The 14656-nt window shown below is 36.5% G+C and overlaps 1 protein-coding gene across 3 annotated transcripts in view; it reads right to left on the bottom strand.

Moving 5' to 3' along the window:
• USP7 (ubiquitin specific peptidase 7) overlaps positions 1-14656 on the bottom strand; it is a 74431-nt gene that overhangs the window by 3007 nt on the left and 56768 nt on the right. For all 3 annotated transcript variants that reach the window (XM_086622591.1, XM_086622592.1, XM_086622593.1), the window contains 15 exons: positions 13926-14060; positions 13628-13729; positions 12848-12953; positions 12336-12428; positions 11370-11437; positions 10034-10134; positions 8499-8652; positions 7140-7207; positions 5910-6018; positions 5735-5812; positions 5271-5371; positions 4562-4661; positions 3611-3730; positions 2218-2289; positions 1219-1309 (listed from right to left, as the gene is read on the bottom strand). In XM_086622591.1, the coding sequence (XP_086478717.1) occupies positions 1219-1309; positions 2218-2289; positions 3611-3730; positions 4562-4661; positions 5271-5371; positions 5735-5812; positions 5910-6018; positions 7140-7207; positions 8499-8652; positions 10034-10134; positions 11370-11437; positions 12336-12428; positions 12848-12953; positions 13628-13729; positions 13926-14060 (1498 nt within the window). The remainder of the gene's footprint in view (positions 1-1218; positions 1310-2217; positions 2290-3610; positions 3731-4561; positions 4662-5270; positions 5372-5734; positions 5813-5909; positions 6019-7139; positions 7208-8498; positions 8653-10033; positions 10135-11369; positions 11438-12335; positions 12429-12847; positions 12954-13627; positions 13730-13925; positions 14061-14656) is intronic.

Below are 14656 nucleotides of genomic sequence, written 5' to 3' on the forward strand. Positions count from 1 at the left end.
TCAAAGTTTTGGCAAGTCCCCTCATATCCACAGCCACGAGCCATAAACCCGGCTGTGTAACATGTCACAACAAGAGGACTTTTTTTTTTGCTAGGTTTCTGCAACCTACTCAATAATAGTACAGGTCAAACTTTCTGTGAGTTTTCAAAGAAATGGACAGTTACAGGATTTCTTTACAACTGTTAGAGAAATCCAGAACACAGCTTGAACAAAAAAAAATCAGAGAAAGTTTAGACCTAGCACAACCTCCCAACAAAAAACAGAGCTCATAATTGTCAGAAAAATAGAACTGCAGAGAGCAAGTTGTCCCCAGTCTCGTTTCTACCAGACAGAGCAGCTCATAAAAAGGAACACTCAGCTAAGCTAGGGGGCAAAAAACCCGATGAATTCAAGGCTTTCAACAGAGCTCTGACTGCAGATTCAAAGGTGCCATTCCCAACTGAAACTCAAAACATGACTGTATGGAACTCCTGAAGGATTAACCCAGTTTCTCCTATGTGTAAATTCCTCAGAGAATAGAACTTAAATACCAGCCAAGTAAACAAGATGGTAGCCCATCCACAGACAAGTTCATAAGAGAGCTGCATTTGCAGATTGGTGGATCACCTCTTAGGAAAAGAAAATCTAAGCAGCATCCTATTCGCATATGTACTACCTCTTGTTAGATTCTTCAGATCCATTGAAGATATCAAGAACGAACAAGAAGCGTCTTCAATGAATATGAGAATTCAAATATCTCTTTGCAGCACACTTAAAATAAGAATCTAATGAGAATGTACCTTGGTATTTTTTAGGAATAACACGAGCACACGCTCCAACAAGGTGAGAGCATTGTCCCTCTCAAACATACAAGGGAGGAGATAGATGGTCAATATAGATAAGGTGCAACTGACATTGTAATTCTCTTCTGTAAACTATGTTATACTGATATTTCACCTATTTGTTCACTCAACTGCAAACTTTTAACTCACAAGGAAACAGGTTATTTAGTTATTTGTATGTCTATAAAATATATATTCTCAGACTTATGTATGCACCTAACACTGCTAAGTGTGCACACAAGCGTACATAAAAACTTCCTTAGTTACTACACATAACGTATTTCATGTACAAAGAACAATCTCTTTCTGCATCCTGAACTAAGGACAATCACATTATAGCAACTGGCAGAGCAACTTCAGCAGGTCAAAAGAATAGTCAGGTTGTCTAACAACTCACCAGGTTGGGGCTCAAAATCTTTCAAGTTCACTTCATACTCATCTTCATTGAGATATTGGTGTCGGCCCATCATTACAATTGCAAATTTAAACTATGAAAAGGAAACAAAAAAACCTGGTAAGATACCACATTAAAATAAAGCCTCCAAGTCTAATATCGTAGTCTAACTCGCATCTGGTTATGAGCGGTGTTCTTCAGGGGCTGATACAGGCCAATCCTGCTGAAAATCTTCATCAACAACCTTGACAATGGGATAAAGCGAACGCTCAGGAAACCATGAGACTGCACCTAGAATACTGTGTCCAGGTTCAGGCCCTCCAGGGAAATAGAGAGGGCAACAAACTGCAACAAGTCCAGCAACAGCTCAGCAAGACAGTTAGGGGGCTGGAATCCATAGCATGCAAGAAGCTCAGGGAAAGGGGTTTGCTTAGCCTGGAGGAGAAAAGGCTAACAGGAGCATCTGGTCTTCCACTGACTGAAGAGTGTTACACAGAAGCAGACTCTTCAAGAGCTGCACAGCATAAGGACAACAGGCAACCATCACCAGTTGCAAAATGAAAAATTCCGATTACACTAAGGAAAACAAGTCTCTTCACAACGATAGAGGCGATGCTCTAAAAGGCAGTGTCCAGAACATGGCATAATTCCCAACCTCAGGAGTTTTCACATTGCAGCTAGGCAAAACCCTGAGCAACCTGACTTAACTTCAAGCTAGTTCTGCTCTGAGTAGGAACCTGAAGTGGGTGGCCTCTAGATGTCCTGCACCGTCTAAATTTCTCTAGGTTACTTTAATGTTTTGCCAAGTATCTCTTTTGATGCAGGACAGAAATACTACTCCTACACGCCCTACCTAAATAATACCTTTTCTGAGAATAATTAAGTCAAGCAACTGTTCTATTGATCAAACTCTACAACGATCCCAAATCCTTGGTGTTCAGACTTCTTAAACTCATTCAGGGTCTACAATCAGGAATAAACACTCTCCCAACTTGCCATTACCTTTTCAAATTCTTTTTCTTGTATGTCCAGCATTGTCTGAATCCGCTTCATAACCTCTCTGAAGTGTTCACCCTAATAATTACAACAAGATTTTTAATGACAAAAAGATCTAGGAAAAAAAAAGGGATGCTGTTAATATTTCCTGCTTCAAGCTTCCTTGAAATACATTGCCTTCATCTCTCAGTTACTTACAAAACTACACGTGTCAACATCATCCACTACAATACGGAATAACAACAAAGAACTTGCTATAAATTCAGCAACTGTAAGTCTTATTGATTCATCATTATGCAAACTGTCTCACAAATTGAACAAGCACTGCTACTGATACGTGCAAGTCAGGTTAAAGTTAAGAAACGAAGTTAGAAAATCAGCAGCAAAATAGGAATTGGGGAAAAAAAAACCAAACATATCCTTCCTAAGCATATTACTTTTTAAAACCTCTACACCTGTGATGCTCCCCCTCTATTAGCAGCTTTCAGTAGTATGCTTCTGCATGCTGTGTATGTAAACTGCCGAATCAAGTGATGGATACCATCAACTTAAAAGATCAATAACACATATTAACTCTCACAGAGAGGGAAATGCAGTGCAAGTGGTTTCCACCAGAAATCACAACACAGGTTTTATTTTACATTGATCAAAAATATTGAATAGAGTAAAATTCAATGGGATGCAGAGATGTGGACACACTTCTCATTCCAAAACTTTTAGAAAATCAGGTAATTTTCATACGAACTAACATACACAAACCAGAAAAAGTTTAGAAGCAAATTGCTAAATGCCCCCAGAAATACACTTTGATATTAAAAGAATTAGTGTGACATTCAGTTGGAGCAGTACCACGTAAAAACTTAAGAATTTAAATTAAGCTTTCAAAATTAGCTTTCACTCTTGTAAGTATTAACTTCCAGCCCCAGAGATAAAGCACATTAAATTACAGAAGTAACGAAATGCAAAGTCATCTTAGAAAATGTTCAAGAAAGCAAACTCCATTTTCATCATCACATGTCTCAACCTGGCCTAGCCACTTTTGCCAAGTCTGCACCACGATTAATAAAGTCGTATCAGAAACAGGATTCTAGGTTTGTTGGGGGGGGGTTCTGTGGGGGGTTAGTGTTGCTTTGACAATATTTCAAGTCCCTGGCTGATGCTGAATGCCTACGTTCTAGATATTGCACAGGCTCACTGAAACACTAAACAATCTGTCTGTGCAAAAGTGAACTGAGATGGTAAATGATTTAACCATAAAAAGGCACATATGAGGCAGAACCCTTTATACAGGAGCAATGTTTTCCTATACAATTTTTATACTAATCAATTTCTCTGACAGTACTTTAAGAAAACATTATCAATGTAATCCCATGGGGAGGAAAAGGGAAGCGTGCTGTACCTGGTGTATCCTCAGCAAGAACGGAATTCCAAACGTCCCAAAAACCTCTTTGTGGAAATGTGCCACTGTGATTAGCATCTCGTTTTCTTTATCTATATCTACCTGGTCCAGAGGAATTTCCTATATCCAGACATAAAATTATGACTGCAATCAGCTAAAAGTAACCTACTAAGTAACTAAAAGCATAACTGATGTACTGTTACCGATGTAAAACAAGTCTATTTCAAAACAATTAAAAGAACCATGCTGTTTGACAGAGTCTTTTTACAAGAGTCATTCATGCCTGGCATGACGGCATTCCAGCTTCTGCTACTCAGTAAATACTGTCCTGGCTTCCCCAAATGGCTTTTTTGACATGAAATCTTTCATCAGCTGTAGGAGCAGCTGACAGCAACATCATAGACCTTTTGTCGTCTCCTCGTTACAGTTCACATTGGAAACTTTTTTTTTTTTTTCCAAATTTCTGATCTTTGAAGCAAGTCTACAGATTTACATGATGAAATGTTTAGAAAAATCACAAAGTATCAAAATTTGGCTCAAACTCAAACTTAATAGAAAAGGAAACAAAGTCTTCTAGAATACTTCAGTTCAGGGTATGAAAGTGGGTTCTAAGCATAAACATTTACATCATGAGTCCTCAAATAAACCTTGGAATTACTGCTAAGGTAGCACATGTTCTACGGACAAGTCCTTGCCAAGTCCTCGTGTATTGTTATAATAAACATACATAAAAATTTAAAGAATGAAATCATTATGTGGAAACAGATGGAACAAAGGAAAAATTTTACAAGTATTACCTTTATAAATACATATATATTATCATCATATAATCTAGCTTGCTGCAAGTATTACAGTATTTGAAAATCAGAATCTAGAAAGAGAATTACCACTTGCAAGAGTTTCTTTTCTCAAAGTAAAGTTTTAAAGTTTCTTTAAGAAAGTAATATTTACCTCTATTCGAAACGTTCGACTTGTTGCAGGTGACAAACACTCTAACAGCTCATCTTCCTGATGAACACCAATTATTTTGTAACTTACAATTTCTAGCAGCCTTAAAAACAAACAGGAAAAGCATTAAGAAAATTAAAAAAGAAAATCAATGCAACATTTCTTTCTCAAACCTTGAGAAGGATTAGTATATATAGTCAGAATGTAAACAGATACTACTACTACTGTATTTCTGAAACTTAAAATTCAGTCTTTAGTAAAAATTAAGCTGTAAAGTTACATGAGGCTAAATTACTTCTGGTTCATTGCAAAAAAGCCAGTACACACAATTACAAGACAAAGGTCTTTGATTTAAATTCTTTTTTAAACTCTTTTTAAATGACCTCACTTTAAACTCCTGAGAAGTGAGCAGCATGAAATGGTTGAATTGGAAACAATTACTAAATTGTGAGTTAATAAATGCAATTGATGAAACTTACGCATGTCAAGGATGTAACTTTATGAAATACAAAATGAATAGTTATATACAATTTATATTCTTAGTTAATAAGAATAACTATTAGCAACGTGAATCGGGAAGCTTTTTAATTTTAACACAGTAGCAGGCTTCATTTGATAGTAATGGTTTCCACAGTATTTTAAATTCTAACGGATACTTTTCTGAATAAAATCCACATGATCAATAAAAGAAATCAAAATCTTCCATCTTTACCTTAATTTCCCTGAACCTTTTTCAGAGAGTTCTACAACTTTTTTACATTCTTCTAACAGGTCCCGCACACACCCATGCTTATCTGGATATACTGTTATTTCCTACAGAATTTGAAACAGAAAAATCATTAGAAAACCTGAAAACATAACCATATTAAAGCACAGAATACACTGGATTCTTCTCTTCCTCAAAAATTCATCTTTAAAAGATAACAATTACTAAAGTGAACACCTATGTTATCTTCAAAGTTTTTGTAAGAACCGGCACGATTTTCTTTAATTTTTTTGTGTGTGTTTTCGGGTTGGTGCTTTTGGTTGGTCAGGTGGTTTTTTACGTAAGGTACAACTTTGTTCTCATTTTGTGTTCTTCAGGGACAACGGGATGCATGAACTGCACCACAATCACAACCACACCAGCTTTGACAGAGAAATGACAGCAAGTGTGTAAAAACCAGCCTCACTCACCTCTTCCCTAAACTGGCTGTTTAGCCATATGCATTTAAAACTTCTTCTGTTTTCAAAATCAGTTATTTTCATCTTGAGCTTAAGAAAGAAAAGAAAAACACTTTAGGCATACTTTGTATAGGGCAGAATTAATTTTTTTTTTTAATTCACATCATTAAAAACAGAAGACTCTTACCTGTTGATAGTAAAGTTTTTTAGGTTGCCTAGGCTTAAAGAACTGCAGAAGATCTCTTAAAGTACCTTCATAATTATGTCTAAGAGGATTACCAGGGCCATCCCTATAACTGCAGAAGGAAAAAGAAAAACATACATCTCTCTTTACAGTCCGTCACTGCTCAGTAAATCCAAGTACCAAGTACATTTTTACTCCTGGCTCCCAGTTTCATATAATTGCTAGCAGAGCCTCAGCAGCATGATATTCAGCTTTAATGATTTTTAAAAACAGGTGAGCGTATGGGAACAGACACGTCATTCACGGCGCGTGTTAGCTCTCTTGGATGTTTACGAGCTCACCTTTAATGCTGCAGGTGGCAGACCTGCATTCCTCTGAAATTACTAGTATAGCAGCACATGCTTTAGTTGTGAAAGGTTAATTTGTGGAACCATACGACACAGCAAATTCCAGAGTGACCACAGCACAAAGAGCTACTGAAATTACGACAGGCTCATTGATGATGAAGGGATATACCTACAGGTCAATAAACAGCAATCTACATTTACATGAATACAAAAAGATGACGTGATTTTTGTGTGTGCATTATTCCTACAGCATACATACGTAACTACTAATATGCTGTTTTCTGCTCTAGTTTTATACAGATTCAAATCCAGTTTTACACAACTGCCTGAGAACACTGCTTTAACCAGAAATGCCCTTTCAGCAGCTGTGAATTCATTAGATTGTCATCTTCATAAAATCTCATTTGCTGACTTTGGGGGAGGAGGAGGGTGGGAATGAAGTAACTTCTGCATGTAAACCTGTAAAATCAGCAAAAATCTTGCTTTTATGTGTACTTGTTTCTGCTCTCCTTCATTCTAGAAATCTGCATTCACTGAAGCAGCACTTGCATTATCTTAATAATTTGTCTCATACAGTAAGGCTTTGAAGTAATTAATGATTTTAGAAATTTAAACAGTGATCCTTTAAAATGCATCTTTTTTCAATGACATTTACTAGAACTCTTCCAAAACATGCAATTCTTTGAGTCTCTAGAACCAGCCACTGCAATACTTAAAACTATCCATGCAACCTGCTGTGCGTGCCAGAATGCTAACGTTTTACTGGTGAAGAATTAGTTTACAACCTGGAAAAAGCTACAAAATAACTGCTACCTATCTATATTTGGGTTAAGTATTTTGAAGAATAGTTTAGACACAGAACACTAAGGAAATTAATTCATCTTACCCTTGAGACTTGAAAAACTGTAATAGCATTGGATCCGTATTAAGTCTTTGCGCAACTGTCTTTGCAACCTGCAAATACATTTTTTGTCAGTTCTGAATTATTTCAGATAATTATGATACTGCTCTACAATCACACAGCCATTCATTACAAGTCAAGAACATTATGCTACTGAAATTCTGAGACACCCACTATGTCTACTCCAGCAAGGCAAAAAAACCCCTAGTATCTTTAGCTTCTGAACAGCTGACACAGAGTAAGATACACTAGGAAAAAAGTAATCAATAAATCACTGTTACCAAAAGGCCACAAAATCCAAAACAATAGCTCTACTCCTCTTTTGGGTTTTTGTTTGTTTGTTTGTTTTTTGTTGTTGTTTATTGATATTTTTTTTTCAGTATGGTATTATTGAGAAAATCAGCAAAATGTGCTTTTTGAAAATTGCCACTCTAAGTCATTCCAAGGAAGTTAGCTTGCTCAGTCATACCACCACCTTATTCCCATCAGTATATTTCATGTCACTACCTCACAAAAAGCACGAGGATCCTCTGTCTATTTTTACCTTACCAAAATAAGCTACAAAAAAACTTACACTTCAAGTAAAAATGAAAAAAGAGAAAGAAAGTTGCCAAAAAGCAGACAACGAGAACAGGGTAGCCAAAGCCATCCCTGACTTCCCCTGTATAAGCAGATGCCCAAAGTTCCTACCTTTGGTGACAGAAAAGAAACTTGTCTGTTTTTAAGTGATCTTTTTGACACTGACAAAAGCAACTACAGAAGCAGCATATGGAGCCAAATCTACTCAGGCTCTTCATATATCAGACTAACTTTAATTTTTTTTAAAGTTTCATTGTCCAGTTGCTGTTTTCTAAACAACCCCTAGTCACCCTTTACAAACACAACTGGTTTGACTTGTGCCACTGAGCATTAAACAGCATTGTGTGAAGAAAGCAAAACAGTTTGGTCTGCAAAACGAATATTGTTGGTGATAATACAAGCAGAAAATAGGTATCACTAGATTCTCAAGGTAATTTTTTCTTAAATAAGTTCAGCAAGTTTTACACGTCATTTAGAAAGCAAACGCGTAATTTCATGAGAACATTTCCCTGACAGAACAGGATGGCATATGAAGAAAGAATTCTACTGTCAAATAATTTGTTATTAATAAAACTGGGTTTTTTTAGAGTATTTTCTTCTCACAACTATTAGTGGCTTGCTTAAATTTTTCACTGCAACAACGCAAAAATTATACAAGAACAGATCTACTCTTTTCTAAAAATATGTATAACATGCTTGAGAACTAACACAAAAGTTACTTTCAGAATGAGGAAACAAAAGCAGAGAAACAAATAGGACACATGCCTGAAAGTAATTCATCCTATTTGATAAAGTAACAACAAAGCCTGGGTCATTTTGGATGGTTTTATCACAGAAAATGACATCCACACGATGATAGAGGTCTCGGAAGTATTCTTTAGCTGTTGGTAGTTCACTGTTATCATTTTCTGGGTCATCCCTACAAGAGCAAACAAATGATAATACCATTACATATCACATTGTTATACATACAGCAGTTAGGGCTTTTAAAAATATGTTCTACAGTAAGTCAGCAACAGTTGAGATACAGAAATAAAGTTCAGAAAGCTTTTCAAAGAGCCACCACTTGTACACAGTAGAACTAATACAGTCAGTAGTGACCCACACCCCCGAGTACTCCGTGCGGTGGAGGGGCAAGTGCACTCACACGCTGTGCTCGTTCATTTGGCGATCCAGCAGCACACTGACTCCAGTCATTTCACAGCACATTCGAGCAGCGGTCTTCCCTCCCTCCCACCCTGGCACATTACTCCATGTCTGCATTAATGCTGCCACAACTTTCCATGTAGTCCTGTGCTAACTGCTCTGCACACAGGCCAGAGGTACAATAGTGCTCCTTGAACCACAGAAACAAAACAGTGGGCCCAGACGCTGGTCTGAGTCACTACTGACTGGTACCCCTATCTTCTCAGCGGAGAAATAGCACCAGGGTACAATCTGTGCACTTACCCAGGAGTCAGCAGCCAGCCAAAGGTGCATAACACCAACTGGGTCAACAGGGAATGCGAGTTCCAAGGCATGACATGAGAAATACATTCATCTCACATAATCTGGGGTAAGAGTGCTGAAGATAGACTAGCTGGCTTCCACCCACTGTCAGCCCATGGAGAGAAACAGAGCAACACAGTTGGGTGTGACCATCAGGAGTGAGAGCATAGAAATGCTGATTTATAGCCCTGAAAAGCTTATGAAAGATCCCTTTAACGGACACGAGATGCAGGAGTTCTCCTTTTGCCTTGGAGAAAACTCCAGTTGAAGCAATGTACACCTATGAGTCGCATACGCTCAGGCAAATCAGGAGCCTCTTACCACTGTGGACCAATATGGAATTTACTGTGAATATGAGTAAAAGGAAAAAAAATGGAAAGCAGTTTAGTTCTAGCCTGAAAGGAGCTCCAAGCCAAGAGCCTTGCATAGCAGTAATGGCACTGAGCCCAAGATCTGAAATGCTGGTAGGCTCTTCAGTGTCTGAGTTACGGTGGATCCAAGCAAAAAGCTGCAGAACTCGGACACATTGCTGAACCACACTCTGGTAATATTAAGACCTCTTTTAAGTTACTAGTTTTCTAAACTAGGACGAATTTTTCTTTTCCTTAAATAATGTGGCATGGGATAATTAAAATACTGTCACTATTTTTTCATTTCCCCTTTGAATAAACAAAGGTGAACTGCTGAGAACATGTCTACTGTTGGCAAATTATACTTTGCTCGTTAAAAATGCTAAGTTAAAGGAAGTTCTGCTTTCAAAGTGAACCAGGTGATTCAATTGCAACAATAAGCTGGCCCCTTAAAATACATACTTCTGAAACACTATGATGTCACCATCCATGAGTTCGTCAAGAGCTTTATCAAGAGATACATCATAGTCTTGAATCCTTTCTGTTAAATTGGGTTTAACTTCCTGCAATAAAGAACAAGAAATTGTTGATTACAGAATAAACAAAAGACAAAAACAAAAGTCACAACAGCAAAGAAATCATCAGATAAGGTAATTTGTATCTTCAACTGAAACAAATGGAGATGGATAGATAGATAGATAGATAGATAGATAGATAGATAGATAGATGTAAATTGAACGTAATCTTAGCTAAGGTCCAACATCTAATGTCTATCTATAAAGCTGGTTGCTCATTTTTACCTTTGGACTCTCACTCAAGTTATCTTCATTTTCAAAAGTATTTCATCATTCAGTTTTACCTTATTAGCACTGAAAATTTTCCTGAATTCAGAGATTAATTTTCTATTGATGCAGCTTCCAGGAAGCCTGGAAAACACTGACTATGCTCACTGATTTTAATAGTGCGAAACTTTCGTTCAGCAATTCACTTTTTAAAAATAATAAATAATAAAACCATATTAAAAATGCAGCTATTATGAAATATCTATATGCATATTACGTATTTATACTTGTAGGCTGACCTCTTGGGATAAAAGCACCTGTCTAAACAAACTGGAATCAAACTGCAACCCTGACCTGCACAGAGTAGGAGTACCTGACAGTTTTGCTTTTTAGGATGGAAGTGTGCATGCCCCCCTGGAACCACCAGAGAGAGCAGCATGATTGCTAACAAAAATGACTATAAAAACCAATTCCGTGCTCTTGCTACAGCAAGGACTTTGCCTTGGCAAGATCTGTATCTTCAGCACTCAATAAATATAGCAGTTATAAAGATTTACTATCTCTGTATTCGGGCAGAAACATGTTAGCAGACCAAGTGTTTTGTTTGCTGACTTCAAACTTCGGGAAGGAAGGAGAAGATGCAACATTTTCTCAGTTCCGCTCTCTATGGGGGGCACTGAAAATACAGTGGTCAATAATGCCAGCAGCATTAGCTCCTCTAACACTGCAACTCAGGATATGCACAGATTTAGCTCAAAGCTGCTCATGTAGGGCTTCATGTAGAGATTTTTTTAAAGCCTTACACTTCTAGTTGTTAAATTTTCAATCTGTTTTGAAGTTAGCTATCTGCTGATACTCTCTTGTAGCACTGTAGACTTCAAAGCTACAGGTTACAGAGTGTTTATGATTTATAAGTTACCATTGTTCCGAGCAACATTTTTTTAACCAATAAAGCTTCTTTTTCTCTAGTTACAGCATGTAAAAGACAGAAATGTTAAAAGTCTATCAATCCAAACCTCATAGAGGATAAGGTTAGTTTCTTGTGGAAATCCTGCTCTCTCACACATAACTGGAAGCAAGTCACCTATTGGAAAAGAAAAGGAACGTGAAATGCATTGCATTTTAACTGTTAGTGAGAACTCCTGCAAAAAGAAGAAAATCTATTCTTCTACCCTGGATAAATAGTTTTAAAATGTCTAAGAAAGAGAGTCTTCCAGATTAAAGCTTCCCTTACTGACATTCAACTCAGAGACAGACTTTAAAGTTTCCTTCCACTTCATCTAAACAACAAAAATATGTGCAAGGCCATCCAACAGCAAAGAGATGAAATAACACTTTTCCTTCCCCGGAGAAAATATTTAATCTCTTAAAAAAAATAGAAATAAGACAGCTAAAATACAACATTAGAAAGCACGTACAAGTCAACAAAATGAGACATTCAAAATAAGAAATCGAAGTATTTTTACTCAGTGGATATTTGTTGAATTCTTTAAATGGACTCATACAAAACCCAAGGCTCACACTCGATTCAGTCTAAGCAGCTGCTCTCAGGCTACCATAGTGAGAAGTTGTAGAAGAGTTATTTTAAAAGCTACTGCAGAAGTACATTCCACAAAAAAAGAATCTTGAAATAGAAGGAAAAAAAAAAAAACAACCAAAAAACAAACTGTCTCAAATCACAAAGCTTTACAGCAAGTCTGAAACAGTTGTTTATGTTCAGCAATACCTGGTCAATAGAGCAAACCTGGAACAAAAAATTAACTGCCAGCCAACGGTGTATTGAGACAATGCTCTCAGCCGTGCAGAGACACAACATGGGGAACAAAACATCAGGTATTGGGAGAAATCAGAATTTCTTTCTGTGGCCTACTTTTGATTTCAGTGACAAAACTAGTATTAACAGAAAAAAAAAAAGATATACAATCTATTGTCTTTAAAAAAAAAAATCAACTCTAACAATGAAATTGAATTTTAGAACTCACGTATTTTACAGGATATAGGTGTGTAGATATGTCCACAATAATTCAAACTCCGAGTCTTCGGATCATACATCTTCAGAAACAACATTACATCATCTACAAATGAAGAAACAAGATTTAATTTTAAGTAAGGCTTATCTGAGTATGTTGGGGCAGGGCTATGGGGGTGGGAGGCAGAATCACCTAGATATTTTTCTTTAATCAGTAATAAAGATGCGTCTTTGATTTATTAATTTGATTAATGCCTTTAAAATATTCTTAAATGCTGAATTTTTATATATCAACTATATATATAAGTACACATAAAAATTCATTCAGTGATTCTATAAACGTGAAACATATCTTACGCTTTAAGAGAAATGAGGGAAAAACTGCATGAGGAAAACTAATTTCAGCACTGTAGCTTCACGGCTACATCAACGTCAACAGTGAAAAAAGGAATGCACAAGGTTTTCTGAGATATGTCCAAAATACAAGCATTTTGTATTTACTCAAGTTTTAGCATATATGCTTACGATCTTTATCAAACTTGGGTAATGTTGCTCCAGTAGCAGCCATCTCTGGATCTACTGTTTCCAAAAATATTGTCCATGGATTTTCATTGTCACTGAGTTCAATCATCTATGTAGAAAGATACAGAAGAAGAAAAAGTCTCTAGAGAATATGATATAACCTGATATCTGCATTTTCATCAGATACAAGAACTTTATGACATTCTATGAGTGAGAGAATTATTTTTTTTCAGTTGCGTTAATGACAGGAAGTTTACAAAGTTTATTAAGAGAAACAGTGACATATAAAAACACCAAAAAAGTTCTAATGAAGCACAAATGGTAGGTTTTATTTAAAATGGACCTATTTCTTTTTCATTTAAAAAATATATCTACAGCTATCTTTATTATGGCAAGAAAATTATTTCACTTTGTAAGTAACAGGACAGTGAAACCAATCATTGTTTTCTGTGGTATTTAGACACAATGTTTTATGTTTTAAGCAACACATTTCATTAAATCCATAGTTTTGGATGGAGAACTCAAAAAAAGACATTTCTGTTTGAAGTCTAACATAAAAGTAATGATCATGTTTTTTTCATGGAAGAAAAATCATGCATGACACTCCCCCCTCCTACCCAAATCAATCCACTAAATCTCAAGTCTTCCCAAGTATCAAACTTTACTAAATACAGGTTAAATTAAAATCCTGATAAATCAGATGTCCCAAACTTAGATTTTTAAAGAGAACTAAAAATCATGGGTGATATACAGAAATAACATCCCCTGTCAATGAATATTTACCGTTTTATTGCCATCTGCTTCGTTATCTAACATTGCAGGTCTTTTTGTTCCATTACTTCTAGCTTGCATTGGCCATAATCTGATTTGATCCTGGGGAAATCCCTAAAATAAATAAAAATTGTGAGAGGAAACAATAACGGAAAAAAGGCTAAGATGCTGTTACTAAAACCAAACAGATCTTCTGTTTTAAAAGGTCTAAATTATGATTGCTGCCAATACCCGGAGAAGATACAGACCATGAAGCAACCATAGTGTAATAAAATAAACACATACAGATATTCACCTACAGAAAACTTACCATCGTTTGAGAGAGATTTTGAACAAATTCTGTAAGTGTGGAATTTTTTAATACTTTGAAAACGGTGTATTTCACTTTTTCTTCATCATACATATCATTGCCTTGGTGACCACAGAACTGATCCTCTGCCACTATCTGAAAAATAACATGGCAAGGTTACAAGGCTCTCTGAATCGTGGCACACTGCTAACACTACTCGTGTTCTCACGAAGAAAATTTGCAAGTATACAGATTAAAATGAAATTTTAAAAATTGCAATTGCTAGTCAAATCAGTGTAAGTAATTAAAATACACTAATTCTTACAAATCCCAAACAATTAAAAACCAGTTGTGCTTAGATCCCAATCTTGGAAACATGTGCTCTACAATCTTGGCACTTAAAAAAAGGCTACATAATCATTTCACTGCAGTAATGCAAAGAGGCTGGCCTAGAACGTTTCCTGTGTCTCCCACAGCTCCCATGCACTCTTTGGGAGCAGAAAGACAAACGGTGCAACTCTGCCAGTCTCTCCACTGAAAACAGCTCCAGTGTAAACGCAACGTAGAACAAGCTCGACTTCGCCGATATCTCTACTTACGAACACCAGAAGGAAGATGCAAGGAAACATGGAGGCAAATGGAAAATGGGATCTATTTTCCTGTGCCAGATGGGCTCTGGAAAGAGCCATAAACAGGGTTCCTTAAGGCAATTCATAACAATCCAGTCCATCTGGCTTTTCCAAAAAGATAAT

This window comes from Tauraco erythrolophus, chromosome 17, assembly GCF_009769465.1.
Source record: "Tauraco erythrolophus isolate bTauEry1 chromosome 17, bTauEry1.pri, whole genome shotgun sequence".
NCBI classification, from domain to species: Eukaryota; Metazoa; Chordata; class Aves; order Musophagiformes; family Musophagidae; genus Tauraco; species Tauraco erythrolophus.